The 27,244-nt window shown below is 46.6% G+C and overlaps 2 protein-coding genes across 3 annotated transcripts in view; both read left to right on the top strand.

Moving 5' to 3' along the window:
• LOC115181565 (dedicator of cytokinesis protein 1-like) overlaps window positions 1-27,244 on the top strand; it is a 196,669-nt gene that overhangs the window by 32,199 nt on the left and 137,226 nt on the right. The window contains exons 2-6 of the mRNA XM_029743459.1: window positions 13,483-13,566; window positions 20,357-20,397; window positions 20,761-20,816; window positions 22,712-22,808; window positions 24,204-24,352. Coding sequence (XP_029599319.1) covers window positions 13,483-13,566; window positions 20,357-20,397; window positions 20,761-20,816; window positions 22,712-22,808; window positions 24,204-24,352 — 427 coding nt within the window. The remainder of the gene's footprint in view (window positions 1-13,482; window positions 13,567-20,356; window positions 20,398-20,760; window positions 20,817-22,711; window positions 22,809-24,203; window positions 24,353-27,244) is intronic.
• On the top strand, window positions 24,885-25,975 carry LOC115181560 (uncharacterized). Of its 2 annotated transcripts, none has more exons than XR_003873479.1 (2): window positions 24,885-25,376; window positions 25,617-25,975. XR_003873479.1 is itself a non-coding variant. In XM_029743453.1 (2 exons), exon 2 carries the CDS (start codon window positions 25,440-25,442, stop codon window positions 25,734-25,736), a length of 297 nt encoding a protein of 98 aa, XP_029599313.1. In that variant the 5' UTR covers window positions 25,367-25,376; window positions 25,421-25,439; the 3' UTR covers window positions 25,737-25,975. The 2 variants fall into 2 exon arrangements, 1 of the variants encoding a protein (XP_029599313.1); XM_029743453.1 differs by having other exon boundaries at window positions 25,367-25,376; window positions 25,421-25,975.

The raw sequence follows: 27,244 nt of genomic DNA, 5'->3' as shown, positions 1-27,244 counted from the left end.
ACATTAACATTTCAATATAATGATCTTCCTAGAATTCCTATGATGATGTTAATGAGCAGATATACCTTGTTGTGGTGGAGAGTAGAGTGCTGTTTGGGAGGCGGTCCGCGTAGTGTGTGGAAGTAGGTCCCGTGTGGCTCAGTTGGTAGAGCATAGTGTTTGCAACGCCAGGATTGTGGGTTCGATTCCCACGGGGAACCAGTACGAACATTTTTTTTAAATGTATGAAATGTATGCATTCACTACTGTAAGTCGCTCTGGATAAGAGCGTCTGCTAAATGACTAAAATGTAAATGTAAGTTGGTCATTAATTAACTAAATAACTTATGACCCAGAGCTCTGACTGCACATGAACTGTAGATACAATATGACAGGAAACAGCATAGTTAGGACTGGGAACTACACACGGCATAGTTAGGACTGGGAACTACACACGGCATAGTTAGGACTGGGAACTACACACGGCATAGTTAGGACTGGGAACTACACACGGCATAGTTAGGACTGGGAACTACACACGGCATAGTTAGGACTGGGAACTACACACGGCATAGTTAGGACTGGGAACTACACACGGCATAGTTAGGACTGGGAACTACACACGGCATAGTTAGGACTGGGAACTACACACGGCATAGTTAGGACTTGGAACTACACGCGGCATAGTTAGGACTGGGAACTACACACGGCATAGTTAGGACTGGGAACTACACACGGCATAGTTAGGACTGGGAACTACACACGGCATAGTTAGGACTGGGAACTACACACGGCATAGTTAGGACTGGGAACTACACACGGCATAGTTAGGACTGGGAACTACACACGGCATAGTTAGGACTGGGAACTACACACGGCATAGTTAGGACTGGGAACTACACACGGCATAGTTAGGACTGGGAACTACACACGGCATAGTTAGGACTGGGAACTACACACGGCATAGTTAGGACTGGGAACTACACACGGCATAGTTAGGACTGGGAACGTCATAGTTAGGACTGGGAACGTCACACGGCATAGTTAGGACTGGGAACGTCACACGGCATAGTTAGGACTGGGAACGTCACACGGCATAGTTAGGACTGGGAACGTCACACGGCATAGTTAGGACTGGGAACGTCACACGGCATAGTTAGGACTGGGAACCACACACGGCATAGTTAGGACTGGGAACCACACACGGCATAGTTAGGACTGGGAACTACACACGGCATAGTTAGGACTGGGAACTACACACGGCATAGTTAGGACTGGGAACTACACACGGCATAGTTAGGACTGGGAACGTCACACGGCATAGTTAGGACTGGGAACGTCATAGTTAGGACTGGGAACTACACACGGCATAGTTAGGACTGGGAACTACACACGGCATAGTTAGGACTGGGAACGTCACACGGCATAGTTAGGACTGGGAACGTCATAGTTAGGACTGGGAACTACACACGGCATAGTTAGGACTGGGAACGTCATAGTTAGGACTGGGAACTACACACGGCATAGTTAGGACTGGGAACGACACACGGCATAGTTAGGACTGGGAACGACACACGGCATAGTTAGGACTGGGAACCACACACGGCATAGTTAGGACTGGGAACTACACACGGCATAGTTAGGACTGGGAACTACACACGGCATAGTTAGGACTGGGAACTACACACGGCATAGTTAGGACTGGGAACTACACACGGCATAGTTAGGACTGGGAACGTCATAGTTAGGACTGGGAACTACACACGGCATAGTTAGGACTGGGAACGTCATAGTTAGGACTGGGAACTACACACGGCATAGTTAGGACTGGGAACGTCATAGTTAGGACTGGGAACTACACACAGCATAGGAGGAGCAAAGTTAGGCCTGTGAAGTTTGTTTTCATAAGATCAGGGAATCTGAACACGGTAGCTTGTTGTAGAAGAGAACATAGAGAAGTCAGGGCTGGAATTGAGTATAGCTTTAAGATTCTAGTTTCCAGAGTCCGTCGTCCCACTTTTTGATTGCTGAAGTCAGCCAGGTGTATCAGTCAGTAAGTGAGTTGGAGAATTAGCTGCAGATTGACAGGGTTTAAAAAACACTTCTACCCATCTCATCAGAGACCATGGAGCAGCTCAGACTCTCTCTGCAGGGACAAACTCTCCGTTACTGTTCTGTCACCAAACACGGAGTCTGCTTCCCAAATGGCCTGGAGTTCACTAATATAGGGACTATGGTGCCATCAGCTGGACATAGTCCATCTGTAAACAGCCCAACCCAATCTACCTACCTACCTCATCCCCATACTGTTTTTATTTACTGTTCTGCTCTTTTGCACACTGGTATCACTACTTACCCATCATCTCATCTATCACTCCAGTGTTAATCTGATCAATTGTAATTACTTTGCTACTACGGCCTATTTATTTCCTTACCTCCTCACGCCGTTTGCACACACTGTATACAGACTTTATTTTAATTCTATTGTATTATTGACTGAACGCTTGTTTATTCCATGTGTAACGCTGTGTTGTTGTTTGTGTCGAACTGCTTTGCTTTATCTTGGCCAGGTCACAGTTGTAAATGAGAACTTGTTCTCAACTGGCCTACCTGGTTAAATAAAGGTGAAATAAAAAAATTAAATGAATACAAATTTTAGGACTGATCCGGAGACATTACTGTGTGAAAAGCTGTGAAGAACCAGGTAGTGTCTGTCTGCTGTCGCTACCCTCTGTGCTTTAGCGTTAAAACGACGACTCAGGCTTTACATTGCAGAACATACAGTAACTAAAGGAAGTGGATTTATTGGACACAGTGGCTGCTTCCCAAATGGCACCCTCCTCCCCTATTACTGTGTACACTACAATTGATTAGAGCCCTATAGGGCCCTAGTCAGAAGTAGTGCACTATATAGGGAATAGGGTGCCGTTTGGGTCCAGTGTGTAGCTCAGTTGGTAGAGCATGGCGCTTGCAACGACAGGGTTGTGGGTTTGATTCCCACCGGGGACCAGTATGAATATGTATGACTCACTACTGTAGTGTCTCTCTGGATAAGAGAGTCTTCTAAATGACTCACTACTGTAGTATCTCTGGATAAGACGGTCTGCTAAATGACTCACTACTGTAGTATCTCTGGATAAGAGGGTCTGCTAAATGACTCACTACTGTTAGTCTCTCTGGATAAGAGAGTCTGCTAAATGACTCACTACTGTAGTATCTCTGGATAAGAGGGTCTGCTAAATGACTCACTACTGTTAGTCTCTCTGGATAAGAGGGTCTGCTAAATGACTCACTACTTACTGTAAGTCTCTCTGGATAAGAGAGTCTGCTAAATGACTCACTACTGTAAGTCTCTGGATAAGAGGGTCTGCTAAATGACTCACTACTGTGAGTCTGGATAAGAGAGTCTGCTAAATGACTCACTACTGTGAGTCTCTGGATAAGAGAGTCTGCTAAATGACTCACTACTGTAAGTCTCTCTGGATAAGAGGGTCTGCTAAATGACTCACTACTGTAAGTCTCTGGATAAGAGGGTCTGCTAAATGACTCACTACTGTTAGTCTCTCTGGATAAGAGGGTCTGCTAAATGACTCCCTACTATAAGTCTCTCTGGATAAGAGGGTCTGCTAAATGACTCACTACTGTTAGTCTCTCTGGATAAGAGGGTCTGCTAAATGACTCACTACTGTTAGTCTCTCTGGATAAGAGGGTCTGCTAAATGACTCACTACTGTTCGTCTCTCTGGATAAGAGGGTCTGCTAAATGACTCACTACTTACTGTAAGTCTCTCTGGATAAGAGAGTCTGCTAAATGACTCACTACTGTAAGTCTCTGGATAAGAGGGTCTGCTAAATGACTCACTACTGTAAGTCTCTCTGGATAAGAGAGTCTGCTAAATGACTCACTACTATAAGTCTCTCTGGATAAGAGGGTCTGCTAAATGACTCACTACTGTAGTATCTCTGGATAAGAGGGTCTGCTAAATGACTCACTACTGTGAGTCTCTGGATAAGAGGGTCTGCTAAATGACTCACTACTGTGAGTCTCTGGATAAGAGAGTCTGCTAAATGACTCACTACTGTAAGTCTCTCTGGATAAGAGGGTCTGCTAAATGACTCACTACTGTAAGTCTCTGGATAAGAGGGTCTGTTAAATGACTCACTACTGTAAGTCTCTCTGGATAAGAGGGTCTGCTAAATGACTCACTACTGTAAGTCTCTGGATAAGAGGGTCTGCTAAATGACTCACTACTGCGAGTCTCTGGATAAGAGAGTCTGCTAAATGACTCACTACTGTAGTATCTCTGGATAAGAGGGTCTGCTAAATGACTCACTACTTACTGTAAGTCTCTCTGGATAAGCGGGTCTGCTAAATGACTAATATGTAAATATATATACCGTATATGAGCTGTTTGTTAATTGCCACGGGATGTTTTTTTTTGGTTTGCTAATTTAGTAGCTACTTAGCTATCTAGCTAAGGGGTTAGCTTTTTCCAAAATCAAGCATTCGCTTAGTAACAGCACAGAATTCCCTCCTTGATCAAGAATTTTGTCTAATATTTGTTTTGTACGTGCAGCAAACTGAGTAGCATTTTTTTGTATAACTTTGAGCTGGGATGTCTGTCCTGCAAATACTGTAGTTTAGGTCAGAGACTGTATAAAATGTTCGCAATGCGCTCGTTAGCATTTAGTTAGCATTCTCTATGGGATTTTAACATGTTAGCATTTAGTTAGCATTCTCTATGGGATTTTAACATGTTAGCATTTAGTTAGCATTCTCTATGGGATTTTAACATGTTAGCATTTAGTTAGCATTCTCTGGGATTTTAACATGTTAGCATTTAGTTAGCATTCTCTATGGGATTTTAACATGTTACCATTTAGTTAGCATTCTCTGGGATTTTAACATGTTAGCATTTAGTTAGCATTCTCTATGGGATTTTAACATGTTACCATTTAGTTAGCATTCTCTATGGGATTTTAACATGTTACCATTTAGTTAGCATTCTCTGGGATTTTAACATGTTACCATTTAGTTAGCATTCTCTATGGGATTTTAACATGTTACCATTTAGTTAGCATTCTCTATGGGATTTTAACATGTTAGCATTTAGTTAGTATTCTCTATGGGATTTTAACATGTTACCATTTAGTTAGCATTCTCTATGGGATTTTAACATGTTAGCATTTAGTTAGCATTCTCTATGGGATTTTAACATGTTAGCATTGCTAACCTTCTGATTCCAGAGGCTCTGGGGTTCTAAAATAGCGCCCTTTGTGTTCAGTGCCGGTATTACTGTATGTCCCGGTATGTCACAAGGTCAGTACCCAGCCAAGCCTTGTCTGAACTCAGTAGTTGGGGACTTGGCGCTTGAACTCTGTCTGTGTTGGGCGAGGGCCTGCCAAGTGCCTTAGACGTTTTGGCATCTCTGTGAGGACTTCAGTGGCTTTCTCCTCCTCCCCCACCTTCTTCCCCCCGTCTTCCACCTCTTACTCCTCCACCTCTTTACCCTCCTCCTCCACCTCTTAATCCTGAACCTCCTCTTCTCCTCCTCCACCTCTTCACCTCCTCCTCCGCCTCTTCACCTCCTCCTCCACCTCTTCACCTCCTCCTCCACCTCTTCTCCTCCTCCACCGCCTCTTCTCCTCCTCCTCCACCGCCTCTTCACCTCCTCCTCCTCCACCGCCTCTTCACCTCCTCCTCCTCCACCGCCTCTTCACCTCCTCCTCCTCCACCTCCTCTTCACCTCCTCCTCCTCCACCGCCTCTTCACCACCTCCTCCTCCACCGCCTCTTCACCTCCACCGCCTCTTCACCTCCTCCTCCTCCTCCGCCTCTTCACCTCCTCCACCACCTCTTCACCTCCTCCTCCTCCTCTGCCTCTTCTCCTCCTCCTCCACCGCCTCTTCACCTCCTCCTCCTCCACCGCCTCTTCACCTCCTCTGCCTCTTCACCTCCTCCTCCTCCACCGCCTCTTCACCACCTCCTCCTCCACCGCCTCTTCACCACCTCCTCCTCCACCGCCTCTTCACCTCCTCTGCCTCTTCACCTCCTCCTCCACCTCCTCTGCCTCTTCACCTCCTCCTCCACCTCCTCCTCCTCCACCACCTCTTCACCTCCTCCTCCACCACCTCTTCACCTCCTCCTCCTCCTCTGCCTCTTCACCTCCTCCTCCTCCTCTGCCTCTTCTCCTCCTCCTCCACCACCTCTTCACCTCCTCCTCCTCCACCGCCTCTTCACCTCCTCCTCCTCCTCCACCTCTTCTCCTCCTCCTCCACCACCTCTTCACCTCCTCCTCCTCCACCACCTCTTCACCTCCTCCTCCACCGCCTCTTCACCTCCTCCTCCACCTCTTCTCCTCCTCCTCCACCTCTTCACCTCCTCCTCCTCCCACCTCTTCACCTCCTCCTCCTCCACCGCCTCCCCCTCCTCCTCCACCGCCTCTTCACCTCCTCCTCCTCCACCGCCTCTTCTCCTCCTCCTCCGCCTCTTCACCTCCTCCTCCTCCGCCTCTTCTCCTCCTCCTCCACCGCCTCTTCACCACCTCCTCCTCCACCGCCTCTTCACCTCCTCCTCCTCCACCGCCTCTTCTCCTCCTCCTCCTCCACCTCTTTATCCACCTCTATCCTCCTCCTCCTTCTGACTTTTCTGTTGTCAATTTAGTTTTATTGATCAGTTCACCTCTCTACTCCATCCTACCCTCTGTCCTACCCTCTGTCTCTACTCCGTCCTACCCTCTGGCACCTGTCTCTGCTCCGTCCTACCCTCTGTCTCTACTCCGTCCTACCCTCTGTCTCTACTCCGTCCTACCCTCTGGCACCTGTCTCTGCTCCGTCCTACCCTCTGGCACCTGTCTCTACTCCATCCTACCCTCTGTGTCTACTCCGTCCTACCCTCTGTCTCTACTCCATCCTACCCTCTGTGTCTACTCCGTCCTACCCTCTGTCTCTACTCCGTCCTACCCTCTGTCTCTACTCCATCCTACCCTCTGTCCTACCCTCTGTCTCTACTCCGTCCTACCCTCTGGCACCTGTCTCTGCTCCGTCCTTTCCCTCTGGCACCTGTCTCTACTCCATCCTACCCTCTGTGTCTACTCCGTCCTACCCTCTGTCTCTACTCCATCCTACCCTCTGTGTCTACTCCGTCCTACCCTCTGTCTCTACTCCGTCCTACCCTCTGTCTCTACTCCGTCCTACCCTCTGTCTCTACTCCGTCCTACTCTCTGGCACCTGTCTCTACTCCGTCCTACCCTCTGGCACCTGTCTCTACTCCGTCCTACCCTCTGTCTCTACGCCGTCCTACCCTCTGGCACCTGTCTCTACTCCGTCCTACCCTCTGTCTCTACTCCGTCCTACTCTCTGGCACCTGTCTCTACTCCGTCCTACCCTCTGCCACCTGTCTCTGCTCCGTCCTACCCTCTGGCACCTGTCTCTACTCCATCCTACCCTCTGTCTCTACTCCGTCCTACCCTCTGTCTCTGCTCCGTCCTACCCTCTGTCTCTACTCCGTCCTACCCTCTGGAACCTGTCTCTACTCCGTCCTACCCTCTGGCCCCTGTCTCTACTCCGTCCTACCCTCTGGCACCTGTCTCTACTCCGTCCTACCCTCTGGAACTTGTCTCTACTCCGTCCTACCCTCTGGAACTTGTCTCTACTCCGTCCTACCCTCTGGCACCTGTCTCTGCGCTACGGTGTCAGTGCAGTAATGGGCTGCTGGAGCTGATAGAGTTGAAGACTCTCTTTCAGTTGATCAGATCTTTTCTCTGGCCAGCCTGACCCCTGTGGTGGTGCTTTTGACAAGTGGAAAATGACCTCCCATTGTTGAAATCCAGTCACAGTGAGGTATCTGGTAGGGAATTCTCTCACTCTCTCCCTCTTCGGTCAAACCAGGTATAAAACAATTATCACAGCTTCTGTGTCTGTGACTGAGCTTCTTTTCCACCAATAAGGTGTAATGATTTTGTGTTGATAATTAGATCAGTGTGCATGCTGAGACTAACACATCTGTAGCTGTCCCCAGACAGGTGTCGTTTTGGTACTCTACTGTGATAGGGCTAGCTTACTCAATTACAGCGACACCTTACCGGAGCGTTGTGAAAGTTATCGAGGGGTATTAGATGGTTGTGTGTTTCTGTGGGGTGGAGCAGAGCGTCGTGAAAGTTATCGAGGGGTATTAGATGGTTGTGTGTTTCTGTGGGGTGGAGCAGAGCGTTGTGGAAGTTATCGAGGGGTATTAGATGGTTGTGTGTTTCTGTGGGGTGGAGCAGAGCGTTGTGGAAGTTATCGAGGGGTATTAGATGGTTGTGTGTTTCTGTGGGGTGGAGCAGAGCGTCGTGGAAGTTATCGAGGGGTATTAGATGGTTGTGTGTTTCTGTGGGGTGGAGCAGAGCGTCGTGGAAGTTATCGAGGGGTATTAGATGGTTGTGTGTTTCTGTGGGGTGGAGCAGAGCGTTGTGGAAGTTATCGAGGGGTATTAGATGGTTGTGTGTTTCTGTGGGGTGGAGCAGAGCGTTGTGAAAGTTATCGAGGGGTATTAGATGGTTGTGTGTTTCTGTGGGGTGGAGCAGAGCGTTGTGGAAGTTATCGAGGGGTATTAGATGGTTGTGTGTTTCTGTGGGGTGGAGCAGAGCGTTGTGGAAGTTATCGAGGAGTATTAGATGGTTGTGTGTTTCTGTGGGGTGGAGCAGAGCGTTGTGAAAGTTATGGAGGGGTATTAGATGGTTGTGTGTTTCTGTGGGGTGGAGCAGAGCGTTGTGGAAGTTATCGAGGGGTATTAGATGGTTGTGTGTTTCTGTGGGGTGGAGCAGAGCGTCGTGAAAGTTATCGAGGGGTATTAGATGGTTGTGTGTTTCTGTGGGGTGGAGCAGAGCGTTGTGGACGTTATGTGTGTTATGTTGGTGAGAAAGCGTTGTGCTGTGATGGTTAGAGCTGGGGTTATTTAAGGTAGTTTGGTCCGTGTTATGTCGGTGAGAAAGCGTTGTGCTGTGATGGTTAGAGCTGGGGTTATTTAAGGGAGTTTGGTCCGTGTTATGTTGGTGAGAAAGCGTTGTGCTGTGATGGTTAGAGCTGGGGTTATTTAAGGGAGTTTGGTCCGTGTTGGTGAGAAAGCATTGTGCTGTGATGGTTAGAGCTGGGGTTATTCATGGTACCTGTTCCCCCCTAAGCCCTGTGCTGCAGCAGAAGGCCTGCTCCGGCTCTACTCCCCCAGGCAGCTGTTACCCTCTTTATCCTAATAACACTGGACACATCCCTGAAGGAGACACACACAGTTAGCTCCTCAGCATGGCTCGGCAGGCTCCCTGCTGACTTTCTGTGTATTCCTGCTTCCACAGCTGACCAGTGTGATCCGTGTTGTGTCCTAAGTGTTCACGTTACTCTGTAATTACTCCTGAGCACTTTATCTGCATTCTGTTTGCTCTGGTTTGGTGTCAGATGCGATCCGATCTTTTTAACACGCCGTTCACGGCCCTACTGACTGCTGCAGTGGAGCCTCTCTCTCTCTCTCTCTCTCTCTCTCTCTCTCTCTCTCTCTCTCTCTCTCTGTCTCTCTGTCCCTCTGTCCCTCTGTCCCTCTGTCCCTCTGTCTCTCTGTCTCTCTCTCTCTCTCTCTTGCTCCCTCAATGGGCCCCTTTCACACAGAGACCCAGTGATCTGCTGTGACTGCTCCCAGGAGGAGGCTGTTCCCTGGGACTCCCTCTCCTCCCCCTGTCTGGGGCTTCCACACTGCAGCCCGCTGGGACCTATTCTCCTCACCTCTACTATTATTACTATACAGAACATTATTACATTATGGACACTATCACTCCTCACCTCTACTATTATTACTATACAGAAAATTATTACATAATGGACACTATCACTCCTCACCTCTACTATTATTACTATACAGAACATTATTACATTATGGACACTATCACTCCTCAGCCCTACTATTATTACTATACAGAACATTATTACATTATGGACACTATCACTCCTCACCTCTACTATTATTACTATACAGAACATTATTACATTATGGACACTATCACTCCTCAGCCCTACTATTATTACTATACAGAACATTATTACATTATGGACACTATCACTCCTCACCTCTACTATTATTACTATACAGAACATTATTACATTATGGACACTATCACTCCTCACCTCTACTATTATTACTATACAGGACATTATGGACACTATCACTCCTCACCTCTACTATTATTACATTATTACATTATGGACACTATCACTCCTCACCTCTACTATTATTACATTATGGACACTATCACTCCTCAGCTCTGCTATTATTACTATACAGAACATTATTACATTATGGACACTATCACTCCTCACCTCTGCTATTATTACTATACAGAACATTATTACATAATGGACACTATCACTCCTCACCTCTACTATTATTACTATACAGGACATTATTACATTATGGACACTATCACTCCTCACCTCTGCTATTATTACTATACAGGACATTATTACATAGGTCCTGTAGGTTCCTTCTGTTAGTTTAGTTTTTACTGTCTCTGATAGTAGTTAACACCTCTACAGATGGTATCTCTCTCTATCAGCATCATAGAAGCTGATAGTAGTTAACACCTCTACAGATGGTATCTCTCTCTATCAGCATCATAGAAGCTGATGGTAGTTAACACCTCTACAGATGGTATCTCTCTCTATCAGCATCATAGAAGCTGATAGTAGTTAACACCTCTACAGATGGTATCTATCTCTATCAGCATCATAGAAGCTGATAGTAGTTAACACCTCTACAGATGGTATCTCTCTCTATCAGCATAATAGAAGCTGATGGTAGTTAACACCTCTACAGATGGTATCTATCTCTATCAGCATCAAGCTGATAGTAGTTAACACCTCTACAGATGGTAGCTCTCTCTATCAGCATCATAGAAGCTGATGGTAGTTAACACCTCTACAGATGGTATCTCTCTCTATCAGCATCATAGAAGCTGATGGTAGTTAACACCTCTACAGATGGTATCTATCTCTATCAGCATCATAGAAGCTGGTAGTAGTTAACACCTCTACAGATGGTATCTATCTATCAGCATCATAGAAGCTGATGGTAGTTAACACCTCTACAGATGGTATCTATCTATCAGCATCATAGAAGCTGATGGTAGTTAACACCTCTACAGATGGTATCTCTCTCTATCAGCATCATAGAAGCTGATAGTATTTCAACCATATAAATATACATCCTGGCCCAACTGAAATCTTATCAGAAACACCTGTCATTCACACAGCTTTCTATGTCCATACAACCGGTCAAACGGATGTCATTTGGACATTTTGTTGATATTGCATTTTTCTCCCTGTTCTGTGAATGTCTTTGATCCACGACAGAAGCAGAGATCACAGAACTTTACCAATGTCAGCTAGATTGAAGCGTTCTTTCTATCGGTTTATGTCATTTTATCCAGGTGAGCAAGGGTTCATTTAGTCTTCTAGGGCAACGAATAATGACAGAAGAGAAGCTGCATGTATTTAATCGACTAATAAATAAAATGTCAGCAATTACAGAAGCAGAAACGTATCTTAAGCTTAAAGAATCGTGGTTCTGCCATCTCTGACTGTAGCCTACAGGACATTTTCCATGTTATCAGGTTATGGTCTGCGGCAGGCCTCACATATAGTCTGCCCGGTTACAGAGGGGTTATTAGACAGCTGCCTGTGAACAAACAGCTGACCACTAACACAAAGTCTCCCTCTCACTGTGTTCTGGTAGCTTCTCTGGGCTCGCTGCTGGATTGTTCCAGGAAGGGAAAATAAACACAACAACCGTTAGCCCAAAGTGGTACCCTATTCCCTACGTAGTGCACTACCTTGGACCAGGGCCCTATAGGGAAGCAGTGAACTATGTAAGGACCAGGGTGCCATGTTGTCGTTGTGTGGAATGAAAAGAGGCAGGCAGTGGAAGGGATTTGATTACATTTCAAGGAACTCTCCTCCTTTATAATATGGAGGTTGCTGATTGATTAATACCAGACTGGTAACAAATCATTTCAGGGTCAGTCAAATGATTCCAGGTCACAAATGCACTGGAGTAATATGATCACATTTTTTTGGGGTTCTAGTCAAGATTCTTCACGACTGTGGTCTCAGTGCTATGATGGGGTCTAAAACCAGACTGAAGCGTTTCCTGTACATTGTTTGTCTTCAGGAAGGCAGTGAGTTGCTGAGCAACAGCTTTTTCTAACATTTTCAAGACGAATGAGAGATTCGATATAGGCAACATTTGTTTTACATTTGCTTTCTAATGATCATGATTTTATCGTCAAATAAGTTGATGAATTCATCACTGCTGAAGTGAAGGCCATCCTCACTTGGGGAATGCTGCTTTTCCGTTATCTTTGTGACCGTATCAAAATATATATATATTTTTATATTGTTTTTATTCTCCTCAATCAGGTTGGAAAAGTAGGCTGATCATGCAGCAGTGAGGACTCTTCGATACTGCACGGTACTGTCTTTCCAAGCTAGTCGGAAGACTTCCTGTTTGTTGTTGCGGCCATTTCCTTTCCAGTGTTCTGGATGCTAGCTTCAGGGCTCGGGTATTTTCTGTCTACCAGGGAGCTCATTTCCTGTGACAAATGTTTTGTTTTTAGACGTGCGGGTATTACGCAACCTTACATTTAGATAAATCAGTTAACCGCCTAACCGAGGTTTCTACTCTGACGTCCTTGGGTAGGTGGAGGGAGTCTGGAAAGTCATCTAGGAATCTTTAGGTTGTCTGAGAATTTATGGCACTGCTTTTTATCCTTGTTTAGGTCTGAGCAGATTATTTGTTGCGATTGCAAATTCATCCCTTCATGCCAACGTCTGCGTCTCAAATGGCACCCTATTCCCTATGCAGTGCACTACTTTTGACCAGGGTCCATAGGTGTCTGGTCAGAGATAGTGCACTATGTAGGCAATAGTGTGCAATTTGGGCTGAGCCTGAGTCTCAGTTCATTGTGTCGGTGCAGCATAAGCTCCTGTAGATGGGGGGTAAGACGTACGAGGACAAGTTAATTCTGTTAAATAGACCTCCCTGGTGGGGCGGAGGGATACCTGTGGTGACAAGGCCCTTTTTAATTATGCTGTCATTCACCTTGGTAAAGTAATCCCATCGACCGGGGCCCCGCATGGCATCCTTCCCCCAGCAGGAGAGGTAGTTGTGTGTGTGTGTGTGTGTGTGTGTGTGTGTGTGTGTGTGTGTGTGTGTGTGTGTGTGTGTGTGTGTGTGTGTGTGTGTGTGTGTGTGTGTGTGTGTGTGGTAGAACATATGCTATGTTGTTAATGTTGTTAGTGTCCAGGCTGTTGATGACTATGTTTGCAGCAGACATGATATGTGTCAGTCTGTGTGGGTGATCTGTGAGTTTGGCTGCTGCTATGTTTTAGTATGACGCCCACACAACCATCCTGCCACGCTGGAGACACATGTCCTATTGCCTTTTCCTGTCCTTCAATATCCTCTTCTTCTCTCCCCTCAGCCATCTATAATTACGATGTCCGTGGAGACGAGGAGCTGTCACTACAGATAGGGGACACAGTCCACATACTAGAGACGTATGAAGGTAGGAACACACTAACTGATGACACAGTCCACATACTAGAGACGTATGAAGGTAGGAACACACTAACTGATGACACAGTCCACATACTAGAGACGTACGAAGGTAGGAACACACTAACTGATGACACGGTCCACATACTAGAGACATATGAAGGTAGGAACACACTAACTGATGACACGGTCCACATACTAGAGACGTATGAAGGTAGGAACACACTAACTGATGACACAGTCCACATACTAGAGACGTATGAAGGTAGGAACACACTAACTGATGACACAGTCCACATACTAGAGACGTATGAAGGTAGGAACACACTAACTGATGACACAGTCCACATACTAGAGACGTATGAAGGTAGGAACACACTAACTGATGACACGGTCCACATACTAGAGACGTATGAATGTAGGAACACACTAACTGATGACACGGTCCACATACTAGACGTATGAAGGTAGGAACACACTAACTGATGACACAGTCCACATACTAGACGTACGAAGGTAGGAACACACTAACTGATGACACAGTCCACATACTAGAGACGTATGAAGGTAGGAACACACTAACTGATGACACAGTCCACATACTAGAGACGTATGAAGGTAGGAACACACTAACTGATGACACAGTCCACATACTAGAGACGTACGAAGGTAGGAACACACTAACTGATGACACAGTCCACATACTAGAGACGTACGAAGGTAGGAACACACTAACTGATGACACAGTCCACATACTAGAGACGTATGAAGGTAGGAACACACTAACTGATGACACAGTCCACATACTAGAGACGTATGAAGGTAGGAACACACTACTGATGACACAGTCCACATACTAGAGACGTAGGAAGGTAGGAACACACTAACTGATGACACAGTCCACATACTAGAGACGTACGAAGGTAGGAACACACTAACTGATGACACAGTCCACATACTAGAGACGTACGAAGGTAGGAACACACTAACTGATGACACAGTCCACATACTAGAGACGTACGAAGGTAGGAACACACTAACTGATGACACGGTCCACATACTAGAGACGTACGAAGGTAGGAACACACTAACTGATGACACGGTCCACATACTAGAGACGTATGAAGGTAGGAACACACTAACTGATGACACGGTCCACATACTAGAGACGTATGAAGGTAGGAACACACTAACTGATGACACAGTCCACATACTAGAGACGTACGAAGGTAGGAACACACTAACTGATGACACAGTCCACATACTAGAGACGTACGAAGGTAGGAACACACTAACTGATGACACAGTCCACATACTAGAGACGTACGAAGGTAGGAACACACTAACTGATGACACAGTCCACATACTAGAGACGTACGAAGGTAGGACACACTAACTGATGACACAGTCCACATACTAGAGACGTATGAAGGTAGGAACACACTAACTGATGACACAGTCCACATACTAGAGACGTATGAAGGTAGGAACACACTAACATGATGACACAGTCCACATACTAGAGACGTATGAAGGTAGGAACACACTAACTGATGACACAGTCCACATACTAGAGACGTATGAAGGTAGGAACACACTAACTGATGACACAGTCCACATACTAGAGACGTATGAAGGTAGGAACACACTAACTGATGACACAGTCCACATACTAGAGACGTATGAAGGTAGGAAACACACTAACTGATGACACAGTCCACATACTAGAGACGTATGAAGGTAGGAACACACTAACTGATGACACAGTCCACATACTAGAGACGTACGAAGGTAGGAACACACTAACTGATGACACGGTCCACATACTAGAGACGTACGAAGGTAGGAACACACTAACTGATGACACGGTCCACATACTAGAGACGTACGAAGGTAGGAACACACTAACTGATGACACGGTCCACATACTAGAGACGTACGAAGGTAGGAACACCTAACTGATGACACGGTCCACATACTAGAGACGTATGAGGTAGGAACACACTAACTGATGACACGGTCCACATACTAGAGACGTATGAAGGTAGGAACACACTAACTGGATGAACACAGTCCACATACTAGAGACGTATGAAGGTAGGAACACACTAACTGATGACACAGTCCACATACTAGAGACGTATGAAGGTAGGAACACACTAACTGATGACACAGGTCCACATACTAGAAGACGTATGAAGGTAGGAACACACTAACTGATGACACAGTCCACATACTAAGACGTATGAAGGTAGGAACACACTAACTGATGATCAGTCCACATACTAGAGACGTATGAAGGTAGGAACACACTAACTGATGACACAGTCCACATACTAGAGACGTATGAAGGTAGGAACACACTAACTGATGACACAGTCCACATACTAGAGACGTATGAAGGTAGGAACACACTAACTGATGACACAGTCCACATACTAGAGACGTACGAAGGGTAGGAACACACTAACTGATGACACAGTCCACATACTAGAGACGTACGAAGGTAGGAACACACTAACTGATGACACAGTCCACATACTAGAGACGTATGAAGGTAGGAACACACTAACTGATGACACAGTCCACATACTAGAGACGTACGAAGGTAGGAACACACTAACTGATGACACAGTCCACACACTAGAGACGTATGAAGGTAGGAACACACTAACTGATGACACGGTCCACACACTAGAGACGTATGAAGGTAGGAACACACTAACTGATGACACGGTCCACATACTAGAGACGTATGAAGGTAGGAACACACTAACTGATGACACGGTCCACATACTAGAGACGTATGAAGGTAGGAACACACTAACTGATGACACGGTCCACATACTAGAGACGTATGAAGGTAGGAACACACTAACTGATGACACGGTCCACATACTAGAGACGTATGAAGGTAGGAACACACTAACTGATGACACAGTCCACATACTAGAGACGTACGAAGGTAGGAACACACTAACTGATGACACAGTCCACATACTAGAGACGTATGAAGGTAGGAACACACTAACTGATGACACAGTCCACATACTAGAGACGTATGAAGGTAGGAACACACTAACTGATGACACAGTCCACATACTAGAGACGTATGAAGGTAGGAACACACTAACTGATGACACAGTCCACATACTAGAGACGTATGAAGGTAGGAACACACTAACTGATGACACAGTCCACATACTAGAGACGTATGAAGGTAGGAACACACTAACTGATGACACAGTCCACATACTAGAGACGTATGAAGGTAGGAACACACTAACTGATGACACAGTCCACATACTAGAGACGTATGAAGGTAGGAACACACTAACTGATGACACAGTCCACATACTAGAGACGTATGAAGGTAGGAACACACTAACTGATGACACAGTCCACATACTAGAGACGTATGAAGGTAGGAACACACTAACTGATGACACAGTCCACATACTAGAGACGTATGAAGGTAGGAACACACTAACTGATGACACAGTCCACATACTAGAGACGTATGAAAGGTAGGAACACACTAACTGATGACACAGTCCACATACTAGAGACGTATGAAGGTAGGAACACACTAACTGATGACACAGTCCACACACTAGAGACGTACGAAGGTAGGAACACACTAACTGATGACACAGTCCACACACTAGAGACGTATGAAGGTAGGAACACACTAACTGATGACACAGTCCACATACTAGAGACGTATGAAGGTAGGAACACACTAACTGATGACACAGTCCACATACTAGAGACGTACGAAGGTAGGAACACACTAACTGATGACACAGTCCACATACTAGAGACGTATGAAGGTAGGAACACACTAACTGATGACACAGTCCACATACTAGAGACGTATGAAGGTAGGAACACACTAAACTGATGACACAGTCCACATACTAGAGACGTATGAAGGTAGGAACACACTAACTGATGACACAGTCCACATACTAGAGACGTATGAAGGTAGGAACACACTAACTGATGACACAGTCCACATACTAGAGACGTACGAAGGTAGGAACACACTAACTGATGACACAGTCCACACACTAGAGACGTATGAAGGTAGGAACACACTAACTGATGACACGGTCCACACACTAGAGACGTATGAAGGTAGGAACACACTAACTGATGACAAGGTCCCACATACTAGGACCGTATGAAGGTAGGAACACACTAACTGATGACACGGTCCACATACTAGAGACGTATGAAGGTAGGAACACACTAAACTGATGACACAGGTCCACATACTAGAGACGTATGAGGTAGGAAACACACTAACTGATGACACAGTCCACATACTAGAGACGTACGAAGGTAGGAACACACTAACTGATGACACAGTCCCACATACTAGAGACGTACGAAGGTAGGAACACACTAACTGATGACACAGTCCACATACTAGAGACGTACGAAGGTAGGAACACACAACTGATGACACAGTCCACATACTAGAGACGTATGAAGGTAGGAACACACTAACTGATGACACAGTCCACATACTAGAGACGTAAGGTAGGAACACACTAACTGATGACACAGTCCACATACTAGAGACGTATGAAGGTAGGAACACACTAACTGATGACACAGTCCACATACTAGAGACGTATGAAGGTAGGAACACACTAACTGATGACACAGTCCACATACTAGAGACGTATGAAGGTAGGAACACACTAACTGATGACACAGTCCACATACTGAGACGTATGAAGGTAGGAACACACTAACTGATGACACAGTCCACATACTAGAGACGTATGAAGGTAGGAACACACTAACTGATGACACAGTCCACATACTAGAGACGTATGAAGGTAGGAACACACTAACTGATGACACAGTCCACATACTAGAGACGTATGAAGGTAGGAACACACTAACTGATGACACAGTCCACATACTAGAGACGTATGAAGGTAGGAACACACTAACTGATGACACAGTCCACATACTATAGACGTATGAAGGTAGGAACACACTAACTGATGACACAGTCCACATACTAGAGACGTATGAAGGTAGGAACACACTAACTGATGACACAGTCCACATACTAGACGTATGAAGGTAGGAACACACTAACTGATGACACAGTCCACATACTAGAGACGTATGAAGGTAGGAACACACTAACTGATGACACAGTCCACATACTAAGACGTAGGAAGGTAGGAACACACTAACTGATGACACAGTCCACATACTAGAGACGTATGAATAGGAACACACTAACTGATGACACAGTCCACATACTAGAGACGTATGAAGGTAGGAACACACTAACTGATGACACAGTCCACACTAGACGTACGAAGGTAGGAACACACTAACTGATGACACAGTCCACACACTAGAGACGTACGAAGGTAGGAACACACTAACTGATGACACAGTCCACATACTAGAGACGTATGAAGGTAGGAACACACTAACTGATGACACAGTCCACATACTAGAGACGTATGAGGAACCACTAACTGATGACACAGTCCACATACTAGAGACGTATGAAGGTAGGAACACACTAACTGATGACACAGTCCACATACTAGAGACGTATGAAGGTAGGAACACACTAACTGATGACACAGTCCACATACTGAGAGGTATGAAGGTAGGAACACACTAACTGATGACACAGTCCACATACTAGAGACGTATGAAGGTAGGAACACACTAACTGATGACACAGTCCACATACTAGAGACGTATGAAAGTAGGAACACACTAACTGATGACACAGTCCACATACTGAGAGGTATGAAGGTAGGAACACACTAACTGATGACACAGTCCACATACTAGAGACGTATGAGGTAGGAACACACTAACTGATGACACAGTCCACATACTGAGAGGTATGAAGGTAGGAACACACTAACTGATGACACAGTCCACATACTAGAGACGTATTAAGGTAGGAACACACTACTGATGACACAGTCCACATACTAGAGACGTATGAAGGTAGGAACACACTAACTGATGACACAGTCCACATACTAGAGACGTAGGAAGGTAGGAACACACTAACTGATGACACAGTCCACATACTAGAGACGTATGAAGGTAGGAACACACTAACTGATGACACAGTCCACATACTAGAGACGTATGAAGGTAGGAACACACTAACTGATGACACAGTCCACATACTAGAGACGTATGAAGGTAGGAACACACTAACTGATGACACAGTCCACATACTAGGACGTATGAGGTAGGAACACACCTAACTGATGACACAGTCCACATACTGAGAGACGTATGAAGGTAGGTAGGACACACTAACTGATGACACAGTCCACATACTGAGAGGTATGAAGGTAGGAACACACTAACTGATGACACAGTCCACATACTAGAGACGTATGAAGGTAGGAACACACTAACTGATGACACAGTCCACATACAAGAGACGTAGAAGGTAGGAACACACTGATGACACAGTCCACATACTGAGAGGTATGAAGTAGAACACACTAACTGATGACACAGTCCACATACTAGAGACGTATGAAGGTAGGAACACACTAACTGATGACACAGTCCAGATACTGAGAGGTATGAAGGTAGGAACACACTAACTGATGGCACGGTCCACATACTAGAGACGTATGAAGGTAGGAACACACTAACTGATGACACGGTCCACATACTAGAGACGTACGAAGGTAGGAACACACTAACTGATGACACGGTCCACATACTAGGTGTTGTTTCCTTTGCCGTGTAATATGTCCTGTTGTCTTCACCTCCAGGCTGGTACAGAGGACACAGGCTGAGGAGGAAGTCCAAGAAAGTGAGTTGATATTTTTACATTCAGCGGTGTAGCTTCATCTCCGCTGTTCCCTTCGTCTATTCAGGGTTGTTGGAGTGTCATTCCAACATCTGAAATGACCGGCTGAAATCAAAACATGTTCAGCTTAGTCTTTTGTTAGTCATAATGTTATATACTATGATGTTAATAATGTCGATAACAAATCAAATATTATTTGTATTAGTGTTTGTGTGTCCTTTATTTCCACACTTCTGCTATGCACTGGACTCAGGATGTCATTTAACCTCATGAAATGACCGATCTGAAATCAAAACAAGTTCAGGCTTTCTAGAGCCTATCAATGTATTTACTGTGTGTCCTGTTTTTTCCCGCCTTCTGTTCCAGGGGATCTTTCCTGCCTGTTACATACACCTGAAGGAGGCCACCGTTGAAGGCAACGGGTCAGTGCTGATTCTGTTCATTATGTTTCAGGATATTTTACACATTTACACATTATATTAACACTTTATTGAGACAACATGGAAATCAGATGGGGAGGCAGGCTGGTGGCACAAATGGAGTGAAAGGTGGTTCCAGGGATTGAACCCTGGTCTCCAGTCGGGACTCGTATAGAAAAGGTGGTTCCAGGGATTGAACCCTGGTCTCCAGTCGGGACTCGTATAGAAAAGGTGGTTCCAGGTATTGAATCCTGGTCTCCAGTCGGGACTCGTTAGAAAAGGGGGGTTCCCAGGGATTGAACCCTGGTCTCCAGTGGGACTCGTATAGAAAAGGTGGGTTCCAGGGATTGAACCCTGGTCCTAGTCACGGACCTCGTATAGAAAAGGTGGTTCCAGGGATTGAATCCCTGGTCTCCAGTCGGACTCGTATAGAAAAGGTGTTCCAGGGATTGAACCCTGGTCTCCAGTCGGGACTCGTATAGAAAAGGTGGTTCCAGGGATTGAAACCCTGGTCTCCAGTCACGACTCGTATAGAAAAGGGTGGTTCCAGGGATTGAACCCTGGTCTCCAGTCGGACTCGTATGAGAAAAGGTGGTTCCAGGATATTGAACCCTGTTCTCCCTCGCGACTCGTATAGAAAAGGTGGTTCCAGGGATTGAAACCTGGTCTCCAGTGGGGACTGATATATGTTACATGTACCGGGAGTGTTACCCACTCAGCCATGGCTCTAGTGCTGCTTCCAATGGTATCCTACTGAATTTTTTGGGGATTGTGGGCAATTTGAGATGATTGCTTCCACCTTCTACTTGTGTAGTTGTTGTAAACTAGCCTGGTCCCAGATCTGATCTCACCTAGCCTGGTCCCAGATCTGATCTCACCTAGCCTGGTCCCAGATCTGATCTCACCTAGCCTGGTCCCAGATCTGATCTCCCCTAGCCTGGTCCCAGATCTGATCTCACCTTGCCTGGTCCCAGATCTGATCTCACTAGCCTGGTCCCAGATCTGATCCACCTAGCCTGGTCCCAGATCTGATCCCACCTAGCCTGGTCCCAGATCTGATCTCACCTAGCCTGGTCCTGATCTGATCTCACTAGGCCTGGTCCCAGATCTGATCTCACTAGGCCTGGTCCCAGATCTGATCTCTCTAGCCTGGTCCCAGATCTGATCTCACTAGCCTGGTCCCAGATCTGATCTCACTAGCCTGGTCCCTGATCTGATCTCAACTAGCCTGGTCCCAGATCTGATCTCGCAAGGCCTGGTCCCAGATCTGATCTCGCAAGGCCTGGTCCCAGATCTGATCTCATGTGTAACCCATCCCTGGCTGCTGTTATCATGTGTAACCCATCCCTGGCTGTTATCATGTGTAACCCATCCCTGGCTGCTGTTGTCATGTGTAACCCATCCCTGGCTGTTGTTATCATGTGTAACCCATCCCTGGCTGTTATCATGTGTAACCCATCCCTGGCTGTTGTTATCATGTGTAACCCATCCCTGGCTGTTATCATGTGTAACCCATCCCTGGCTGTTATCATGTGTAACCCATCCCTGGCTGTTATCATGTGTAACCCATCCCTGGCTGTTATCATGTGTAACCCATCCCTGGCTGTTTATCATGTGTACCCTACCCGGCGGTTATCATGTGGAACCCATCCCTGGCTGTTATCATGTGTAATTAGAATGAGGAATTGACTCGACAGTTAAGAGTAAAAAACATTATTGGTAGTTGCCGCGTTCAGAAGGCCTCTACTGGATCACATTAAAAACCATCCCACTCTGTGATGCTTTAATGTTTTCAATGTATTTTAAACAAGCAGCAGAGGGTCAGAGAAAACGCAGGCGTTTCGGGCGACAGCCTTTGTCATTGTACCCACCCACTGACTATCTGTCTGTGTTTTCAGGCACAAAGAGACGGTGATTCCCAACGAGCTGCCTCTGGTCCAGGAGGTCACCACCACTCTGCGGGAGTGGGCTTCCATATGGAGAGACCTCTACGTGGTGAGTGGAGTGAGTCACGTATCTACACGCCGTATCTACACGCCGTATCTACACGCCTAATCTACACGCCTCATCTACACGCCGTATCTACACGCCTCATCTACACGCCGTATCTACACGCCTCATCTACACGCCGTATCTACACGCCTCATCTACACGCCTAATCTACACGCCGTATCTACACGCCGTATCTACACGCCTCATCTACACGCCTCATCTACACGCCTCATCTACACGCCTCATCTACACGCCTCATCTACACGCCTAATCTTACCCGCCTAATCTACCCCCTCATATACCCGCCTCATCTACACGCCTCAATCTACACGCCTCATCTACACGCCTCATCTACCGCCTCATCTACACGCCTCATCTACACTCCGTATCTACACGCCGTATCTACACGCCTCATCTACACGCCTAATCTCTCTTTCTGAAGTTACCGTCATTGTCCCCATGAGCAGTGTGTTGGTTTTGTCTCCTTGTCCCCATGAGCAGTGTGTGGTTTGTGTCGATTGTTCCTATGAGCAGTGTGTGGGTTTGTCTCATTGTCCCATGAGCAGTGGTGTGGGTTTTGTCTCTTGTCCCCCATGAGCAGTGTGTGGGTTTGTCTCATTGTCCCCATGAGCAGTGTGTGGGTTTGTCTCATTGTCCCCATGAGCAGTGTGTGGGTTTTGTCTCATTGTCCCCATGAGCATGTGTGTGGGTTTGTCTCATTGTCCCCATGAGCAGTGTGTGGGTTTGTCTCATTGTCCCCATGAGCAGTGTGTGGGGTTTGTCTCATTGTCCCCATGAGCAGTGTGTGGGTTTGTCTCTTGTCCCCATGAGCAGTGTGTGGGTTTGTCTCTTGTCCCCATGAGCAGTGTGTGGGTTTGTCTCATTGTCCCCATGAGCAGTGTGTGGGTTTGTCTCATTGTCCCCATGAGCAGTGTGTGGGTTTGTCTCATTGTCCCCATGAGCAGTGTGTGGGTTTGTCTCTTGTCCCCATGAGCGGTGTGTGGGTTTGTCTCATTGTCCCCATGAGCGGTGTGTGGGTTTGTCTCATTGTCCCCATGAGCGGTGTGTGGGTTTGTCTCATTGTCCCCATGAGCAGTGTGTGGGTTTGTCTCATTGTTCCCATGAGCAGTGTGTGGGTTTGTCTCTTGTCCCCATGAGCGGTGTGTGGGTTTGTCTCATTGTCCCCATGAGCAGTGTGTGGGTTTGTCTCATTGTCCCCATGAGCAGTGTGTGGGTTTGTCTCATTGTCCCCATGAACCTGCAACCACATCACTCAGATGTAGAATGTTGGATGGTAAACACTAAACGAAAGGGACTTCCTTATCGTCTCTGTCATTGAGTGTTGGGACAGATTGTTCATGAGGTGTGTGTGGTTGTGTGTGTGTGCTGGTGTTACAGGGGGACAGGCGTGAAATGTTTAACTCCGTCAGGGACATGATCTACGACCTGATCGAGTGGCGATCTCAGATCCTGTCAGGGACGCTCCCGCAAGACGAGCTGACTGAGCTTAAACAGAGAGTCACCTCTAAGATCGACTACGGGAACAAGTAAGGAACTGCTGTCGTCTGTCCTGTCTGTCTGTCTGTCTGTCTGTCTGTCTTCTGTCTGTCTGTCTGTCTGTCTGTCTGTCTGTCTGTCTGTCTGTCCTGTCTGTCTCTCTCTCTCTCCTCTCCTCTCTCTCTCTCTCTGTCTCTGTCTCTCTGTGTGTCTCTCTGTCTCTCTCAATTAGTACCTTATGAAAGAGCAATTCTCAAGCAGTGATTTTACTATGACTGTCCTGGGTGTGGTCTGAGTGGGAAGGGGAAACTAGCTGTTATTGGCAGAGAGGTTTGGAACTATCTTTCTCATTGGTCTATTAACTAGTTAGTGATGTCAACCAGGCAGGCCAAAACCCTCCATCCCACCACAACAGGCTGACATGTCAGGGGGGTTCCTGTACAAACAGCTCTTACAATAAAAGGGCATTATTATAATTTTCTCAGCATTATTCCATCCTCCATAGTGTGGATATAGATATATATATATATATAGTATATATATTATATATATATATATCAAATACAGGAAAATCACAATTTTGACTGCCGCTGGGCCTTTAAGCCCTATTTTAGCAGGTAAGTTAACCCTAAATCATAGGGGTTTAGGTTACTGCTGTAGTCCTCACACACTATGGTGCCTATTGCCGGGCTTTCAGTGGTCTTTTGTGGTCCAGAAAATGAGCTGGAAATGGACGGGGTGAGCTGGGCTTCCCTGTGTGATGACAGTTCCAAAACTGCGAGGTGAGAAATGTCTTTGGCAGGGGAGCAGAGTGTAATACATAGATTAGCCACCCAGCGCACCGTTCACCCCTGAGTGGGATCTGTGGCAGCTGAAAAACAGAGCTCTCGAGATGGAGGAGGAGCTGAAAAACAGAGCTCTAGAGATGGAGGAGCTGAAAAACAGAGCTCTAGAGATGGAAGAGGAGGTGGAGCTGAAAAACAGAGCTCTAGAGATGGAAGAGGAGGAGGAGCTGAAAAACAGAGCTCTAGAGATGGAGGAGGAGAGCTGAAAAACAGAGCTCTAGAGATGGAGGTTGAGCTGGAAACAGAGCTCTAGAGATGGAAGAGGAGGAGGAGCTGAAAAACAGAGCTAGAGATGGAGGAGGAGCTGAAAAACAGAGCTCTAGAGATGAGGGAGGAGGAGCTGAAAAACAGAGCTCTAGAGATGGAGGAGCTGAAAAACAGAGCTCTAGAGATGGAGGAGGAGCTGAAAAACGGCTCTAGAGATGGAGGAGGAGCTGGAAACAGAGCTCTAGAGATGGAGGTGGTGGAGCTGAAAAACAGAGCTCTAGAGATGGAGGAGGAGCTGAAAAACAGAGCTCTAGAGATGGAGGTGGAGCTGAAAAACAGAGCTCTAGAGATGGAGGAGGTGGAGCTGAAAAACAAGCTCTAGAGATGGAGGAGGTGGAGCTGAAAACAGAGCTCTAGAGATGGAGGAGCTGGAACAGAGCTCTAGAGATGGAGGAGGTGGAGCTGAAAAACAGAGCTCTAGAGATGGAGGAGGTGGAGCTGAAAAACAGAGCTCTAGAGATGGAGGAGGAGCTGAAAAACAGAGCTCTAGAGATGGAGGAGCTGAAAAACAGAGCTCTAGAGATGGAGGAGGTGGAGCTGAAAAACGAGTCTCTAGAGATGGAGGAGGAGCTGAAAAACAGAGCTCTAGAGATGGAGGAGGAGGAGGAGCTGAAAAACAGAGCTCTAGAGATGGAGGAGGAGCTGAAAAACAGAGCTCTAGAGATGGAGCTGAAAAACAGAGCTCTAGAGATGGAAGAGGAGGAAGAGCTGAAAAACAGAGCTCTAGAGATGGAGGAGCTGAAAAACAGAGCTCTAGAGAGGAGCTGGAGCGAGGAGGAGCTGAGGAGGAGCTGAAAAACAGAGCTCTAGAGATGGAGCTGAAAACAGAGCTCTAGAGATGGAGGAGGAGCTGAAAAAACAGCTCTAGAGATGGGAGGAGAGACTGGAAACAGAGCTCTAGAGATGGAGGAGGGTGAGCTGAAAAACAGAGCTCTAGAGATGGAGGAGATGGAGTGAAAAACAGAGCTCTAGAGATGGAGGAGGAGCTGAAAAACAGAGCTCTAGAGATGGAGGAGGAGCTGAAAAACAGCTCTAGAGATGGAGGAGGAGCTGGAAACAGAGCTCTAGAGATGGAGGAGGTGGAGCTGAAAAACAGAGCTCTAGAGATGGAGGAGGAGCTGAAAAACAGAGCTCTAGAGATGGAGGAGGAGCTGAAAAACAGCTCTAGAGATGGAGGAGATGGAGCTGAAAAACAGAGCTCTAGAGATGGAGGAGGAGAGGAAAAGAAGAGCGGGAGGAAGCCCAGCATCTCACACTCCCTGTTCAGAAATTGAAAGGTCCTCTCTTATTTTTCTGTCTCTGCCCGGGGGTTTTGGCTCATATAAGCCACCTCCCTGCTCCTCAGTCTCCCCCGCTGTCTCTGCCCGGGGGTTTGGCTCATATACGCCGTCTCCCCCGCTCCTCAGCTCCCCGCTCCTCTGAGTCTGACCAGATGAGAGGAGAGTCTGTCGGATCTGTCCTTCAGATGAGCCCTGTTCACTTCACTGCTGTGTAGACTACCTCTTCTCTCTTTTCTCTCTCTCTCTCTCTCCGTCTGACTCTCCCCATCTGACTCTCTCCGTTTTTCTCTGCTCGATCTCTGTTTCTTTCCCTCCCTCCCTCCCTCTTTCCTCCTACTCAGCCGACCTTCTTATCTCTCTGTGTGAAGGGTGTTTTTTATGAGAAGGCAGAAGGCCCAGGCAGTAGCAAAAGCAATGTGATGTTGGCTGTCTGCTCTCTCTCGCCCTCTCTCCTTCTCCCTCTCTCTCTCTTTCTGCTTCTCATTTCTCTCTCTCTCTCTCTCTCTCTCTCTCTCTCTCTCTCTCTCTCTCTCCTCTCTCTCTCTCTCTC

Source organism: Salmo trutta, unplaced genomic scaffold (assembly GCF_901001165.1).
Source record: "Salmo trutta unplaced genomic scaffold, fSalTru1.1, whole genome shotgun sequence".
In the NCBI taxonomy this organism is placed as follows: Eukaryota; Metazoa; Chordata; class Actinopteri; order Salmoniformes; family Salmonidae; genus Salmo; species Salmo trutta.
Note: the sequence above shows the minus strand (reverse complement) of the source record. Positions and strands in the feature narration are given on the sequence as shown.